The sequence below is a fragment of the Ricinus communis genome, chromosome 6 (genome assembly GCF_019578655.1).
Source record: "Ricinus communis isolate WT05 ecotype wild-type chromosome 6, ASM1957865v1, whole genome shotgun sequence".
NCBI classification, from domain to species: Eukaryota; Viridiplantae; Streptophyta; class Magnoliopsida; order Malpighiales; family Euphorbiaceae; genus Ricinus; species Ricinus communis.
The window spans coordinates 13885433-13891432 of record NC_063261.1 but is presented as its reverse complement, the minus strand read 5'-3'; the positions used below and the strand labels follow the sequence as shown (position 1 = coordinate 13891432).

The 6000-nt window shown below is 28.7% G+C and overlaps 1 protein-coding gene across 4 annotated transcripts; it reads right to left on the bottom strand.

Annotated features, from left to right (window-relative positions):
* Positions 1–2105: 2105 nt before the first annotated feature.
* LOC8259280 (phenylacetaldehyde reductase) lies at positions 2106–5081 on the bottom strand. Of its 4 annotated transcripts, none has more exons than XM_048376086.1 (7): positions 4919–5081; positions 4210–4379; positions 3796–3987; positions 3247–3409; positions 2828–2837; positions 2651–2737; positions 2106–2424 (listed from the first exon to the last, which is right to left on the bottom strand). In XM_048376086.1, exons 1-7 carry the CDS (start codon positions 5034–5036, stop codon positions 2280–2282), a joined length of 885 nt encoding a protein of 294 aa, XP_048232043.1. In that variant the 5' UTR covers positions 5037–5081; the 3' UTR covers positions 2106–2279. The 4 variants fall into 4 exon arrangements, 3 of the variants coding, with proteins under 3 accessions (XP_048232043.1, XP_015573854.1, XP_025012869.1); XR_007216483.1 differs by having other exon boundaries at positions 2373–2424; positions 2828–2970; XM_015718368.3 differs by having other exon boundaries at positions 2651–2837.
* Between the last annotated feature and the right edge of the window lie 919 nt (positions 5082–6000).

The window sequence follows — 6000 nt, the reverse complement described above, 5'->3', positions numbered from 1 at the left end:
ATTGATAATTTCCGTCACTTTTCTCTATTCATTCAACCTGAATATACATAGAAGTTTGTGACAAGGATAACTTCTAACTACTTATGTAAGAAGCAACCTTATCAAAAATGCAATTAAAATAACATCTAACTACCACAAGCTTATACATACTTATCTCTATACTAACAAATTAACTAAATATAGTTAACAAATACCAATCCGACAACAATAAAGCAAAAGACAGAAAATAAAAAGCATGACAACGAGTTCAAATTTTAGTGCCTATAAATAACAACCAAAATTATCTCTTTAACTCTTATTCCTTTTCCATTCTTCTATTTATCATCTATTCTTACCTTCTTAGTTTTTCAGTTCTCAAACCACACATATACTTTTATTTTTCTCTCTTTCTCTTTCTTTGTCTTTATCTTTATTATAACTTGAAAATTTAAAATTAACGACAATAAAAAGATTAATAAAGTAATTGTATAAAGCATAATAATAAATTTTAAAGAAATTATTGTAAATATCAAAGAAATCAAACATCGAGCTAAATGGGTATTTAAATGAATGATTTTAGTCTCTTTTGTAAACGCAGCAACAATATTAATTTCTTCGTTGATGAAAGAACTCAAATATCAAAGGAACTAAAAGCAAATTGAAGAAAACAAAAACCAATAAGCTTAATTATTTTAATGAAAGCAAATAAAATAAAGAAAAGCAGATAGTATTAACCATACTAAATTGAAGTTACAAAATCCAAAATTGAAGAACAACCACTTGCATGAAAAAATATATTTCCTAATCTTTAAGCGACAATGGGAATGAAAAGAAAAACTAAAGAAAATTATAAGAAAAAAAAAAGAAAAGAAACAGAGAAAATTAGGATAAGAACTGCAAAACATAATAAATAAATAATGAAAAGTAAAATTAAAAATAAAAAAAGATAAAAAAGGCATATAAAAGAAATAAAGAGCTAGCAAAAAAATAAGAACCTAAAAGGTGTAGTATAAAAGTAAAAGATATAATAAAAGTAATTTCCTCAAAATCCAATCCATACCCTATTTCATGCTTGCTTGCATATACCTTTCTTGCTTGGGTTTAATTTAGTTCTTTCTAAAATTAGGAACATTTTAACTCAAATTTTAGTATATTTAGTTTAAATTATTTTTATATTTGATAAAAATAAAAAATAAACTACCTACTCTTCAAAAGAAGAATGGATATAATAAAATAATATTAATTTTCTAGTAAATTAAATTATTTAAATTAAAATTATATATTAGTATTTAAATAAGATATAATAAAAATAAATATTAATATTTGTTAATGTTTTTATGGTTTTTTCTTTAAAAAAATAATGGTAAAGTTAGGCAGTTACAACAGTGATAGTACTAAAGGTGATGAGAGTGGTAATGTGAGGATTGTAAGGGAGACAGTAACAGTAAGAGCTACTTATTATTTAATTGTATTGTATTAAAGCATAATTTTTTTATAAAAAATTATTGCATATTCTTTTAAATATTTTCTTTTTATATTTTTTTTTAAAATAGAATTAATTTGAGTCAAATATGTAAGAATTTGAATTAAAAAATTTATAAATTTAAAAAAATAATAAATTAAGCCCATGTCACAAGTTTAGTAGCCAAATTCAACTTTATTCCTCATATTTGTACAATAATTTAACTAACTATTACATAAAAATGGATAATTTAAAATTTTACAGCCAAAATAACAATATAAATGCATATATAACGAAAATTACTAATAATATAAACACACATAATGTTATTTGTTTAAAAAGTACTTGAAATTACGAAAAAAGAAAAAGAAAAAAAAAACAAAGCAGAACCATGTGCACACATTGACTCAGGAATGTCTATTATAGAAATTTCAACTGTGTTTTATAGGCAAATTATTTGCAAACTAAGTTTTAATGACCAGAACATGTTTGCAGTTTGTAAGCTTGTGTATCATGTGGAGGAGAATTACCTATCAAAATTATAATATGTTTTAGAAATTGATTAAATCATCTCTGACCCTTTTAATGAGTAGTTCTCTGCTGCTTTTTGACACTTCTGTCTAACTTGCATCTACCCATTTTTAGAGCTTGTGCTTCTGCAGAATTAATAGGAATAAGTGGGCTTCAAGAATTATTTAATTTTCTAAGAGCCATTACAAGACCTCTAGTACATTTACTTATTACAAATGCAACCTTGAATAGCAGTATTTTCCTGTTGCAGTGAAATTTGAAATCAATGAAGCTGAAAGAGTAGTGGAAGATTTATCAACAGCCAAAATCATATTTTTAGGAAGCCTGTCTCCTTCCAGCTCTCAATAGTGTCCTTCAGACTCACCTCTAAAGGAATGAAATTGATGCCCAAAGTTTTGGCTCTCTCCTTGGATACCTCGTACTTCCCTGAGAAACTCAATCCAGGGCTACACCTGCCATGAACAAACAGCAACTTATGCAACAATGCTTTTGTAATTGTCATAATCAAAATCAATCATTCATAACTACTAACTACGAACTGCTAAAAATTTGTTCATCTACATAGATGGTCCAATATTAGTATCATATCAACACATTTAACTGGAGATGAAACAAAAAAAAACAAAAAAAAAAAAAAAAAATGAAAAAGAGAAAAATGGCAAGAAGAACACAACTTACTTATTGGGAAGGTCCAGGGAAGGGTAATGTTGATGCACAATCTTTAGAACCTCGGAGAAGTGAATATCTCTTTCTACTAAACAATATCTTCCAGTAGCTGAAGGAATTTCCAAAGCTTGAATATGTGCATAAGCAACATCTCTTACATCAATAGGTTTATAATATGCGTCAGGATACTCTCTAGCTCCTGCAACAACAACCTTCAACTGATAACTCAAGAACTCACATCAAACTGTGTAATTCAGGTAAGGTCAGATTCTCATGCTCCATGTTAATCATAATGGCGAATTCGTCACACAAGATGTCCAGACATCTAGCATCTGAAAAAAGTGAAGCAATCACTGAACACTCGAAATCCATGTGGACAGTGCCGGACAGGGCATTAAAATTTTTCTTTTTTTCTTTGGGGTGGGGGAGGGAGCTGATTATATATTTTTAGAAAGTATATGGGATATAAAATGAAAAATGAATAATATTAGTAAAACAATTTTAATTAAAAAGTTTGGGGGCCGGTGGCCCCCTCTTGCCCCCCCGTGTCCGCCATCGCATGTGGAAGATGGAAAATAGATGCATCATATAGAGTTGCAGAGCCGCACCATTTATGAGGTTCAGAATTATCTCTAGAGAGTAACTAAGGGTTGGCTGTAAAGAAGGACCAATGACAAATCCTGGATTTATTGTAACCAAGTCCATTCTGTTGTTGTCTGCAAACTTCCATGCAGCCTCCTCTGCTAAGGTTTTCCCAAGTTGATAATAAAGCTGTAGAAAGAAGTTCAAGATATTGAAAAGTTAGTGATATTACTAATGAATAACAGCCCATATATTAGATATGGACACTTTTTCTAAGCATATTATGATCAGAGAGATGATTTTCATACATAAGAAGTTAAATGGCTACATTGAGAAGTTATCAAAACTGCTAAAAACAAAATGTGTCAAGGACAGTCATGTTTGCCATATTGCCCTTGGATTGAACTATTCAAGGTAAAGATAAGTAGAAGAGAAAAATCACATTACACACATTAAATTTCATCATCCTTTAAGCTACTTATTTCACAGTGCAGAGATATTATTTCATGAGAAAAGAAGGTAATCACAGAATAGATAATGAGTATCATTTCAGCAATAAATAAAGAGAGACAAACCTTTTGTTCCATACAAACAGCTGGGTCTGAAAACCAAGTTTCATCAAGTATTGCATCAGGGGAAATAGGTTTTCCATTGAATGGGATGGTTGATAAAGAAGATGTTAGAATCACTCTCCTGATAGAATGCACTTTTGAACAAGATCTAAGAACGTTAAGTGTTCCCTTCAGCGCAGGATCAATTAATTCTGTCTGACACATGAAAACATTCTTGTAATCAATCAGCCATATAAATTCAAACAAAGAAGAACAAGAATTAGTAAGAAGAATAAAAATAAAATGGGCATTAGTTGATAAAGCTAATCTGCGAAAAAAGTAAAAAGCGGATTAAAACTAGAAGGATAGTGAATTGTAAGACCCATGCAAATCAAGATGAACTGGAGCAAGGCAGTGAACAGTTGGTGAGGGATGGACCTGCGGATCAGTAGCTGTATAAGATACATGGCAAGCAGTATGGAAAACACCTACACAACCATCAACTGCAGCATCAAAAGATCCTTCTTCAAGTAAATCAGCTTTAAACAAATGAAGTCTTTCCTTGGCTCCTTCAAGTACAAGCAAGTGTGCAGTTTTCTTTGGATCATCTGGGATACAGAATACAGATTCAAAATTAAGCTGAAACAAGTCTATAATGATTTGATAACAAAACCGGATGTCCTCAGGAGCAGACGCAGGATTTGTAATGAGTGATAAATTTAAGATTATACATGGTCAAAAATTGCACACTATCAATCTCCCGCCCTCCCTACTTCTCCTCTTCTGCTAGGCGATAAATTTCTGCTTTTGAGCACATGAGATTAAGTCGATTAGTTACTTCATCCAGCTTAGGGCTCATTTAATTCACTTGTGACAAGCAGATTAGCACATAAGATTTATCAGTAACCAATAATACCCACATCAGGAATCTTCAGGTGAAACTAAATTCCCTTGAAATTTTGTTAGACGAACAACACAAAACAAGATTATACCCAGATTGATAAAACTAGAAGCACAAGTACAAACAGCTACTAAACAGTCAACCAAACCCAGAATCTAAATACCAAAGAACATGCAAGAGAACCATGATTTCTAGTGGTCCAATTAAGCTTGTAAAAGGGAAAGAGAAAGGAGGATAAGGTCTCACTTGGGTCACGAACAGTAGCTTTAACAGTGTAGCCACGCTGAAGCAAGAATTCGATTAGCCATGAAGCTATGTAACCAGACCCTCCTGTAACACACACTACCTTTCCTTCTCCACTCATTTGAATTTGGTAGAAGATGGAAACTTTGCGAGGAAATGTGGGAATTTCAACTCTAGTTTGAAACAACCAATAGAAAATTGTAAAATTATTTAAATCCAAAAATATTTTAATTTTACTAAAAGAATTTTAATGATTATTTAATTAATAAAATTAATGAATAATATTAAACAATTATTAATTACATATATAATTTAAATAAAATTTTTAAAACATAATAAATTTACATTAAAAATTATAAAAAAAGTGATATTGTAAAATTTAATTTTCACTAATGGTAGAATATTTTTACAGTTGTGTGGACTTGATTACCAAAACAAACACATTTAACCTTATGGTAATTGGATCCATAATAAAATTTAACTTTCATTAGTGATAGAATATTTTTACACTAATGATAGAATATTTTTACAGTTGTTTAGATTTAATTACCAAAAAAATGCATTTAATCTTATGACAATTCAATGCAACTACAATTCTTTAAAATGAAAATTTAACTTTATTAAATCCGATAAGATTTAATACTTTTTAGTGAATTAGAAATATCTTATATTGTAATAGTAGAAGTCTAGCTACTAAATTTCTATTTTTATCAAAAATTTAATTAGTTTTAAAAAATAATTTATAATTTGCTAACTATTTATTATTTAGAAATATTTATATAATTAATAATTCTTTAGTTAAAATCTTATTATTATTAAATTTAATAATAAAATATTTTATTAAAATGTAGGAATATAATTTCTTCAATTATATAGAGAAATTATGAAATAAATTATCTTTAGTTGTATTTTAATAAAAAATAAAGATATAATATATATATTAGAATTAGGCTAATTGAATAGTATATTAACACTTCAATTACTAATATTCACGTGCACGGCACGTGCATGAAAAATTATTTATTTATTTATTTAATTTTATAATAATAAGTAATAAAATTTAAAATATTTAAGACAATTAGAAA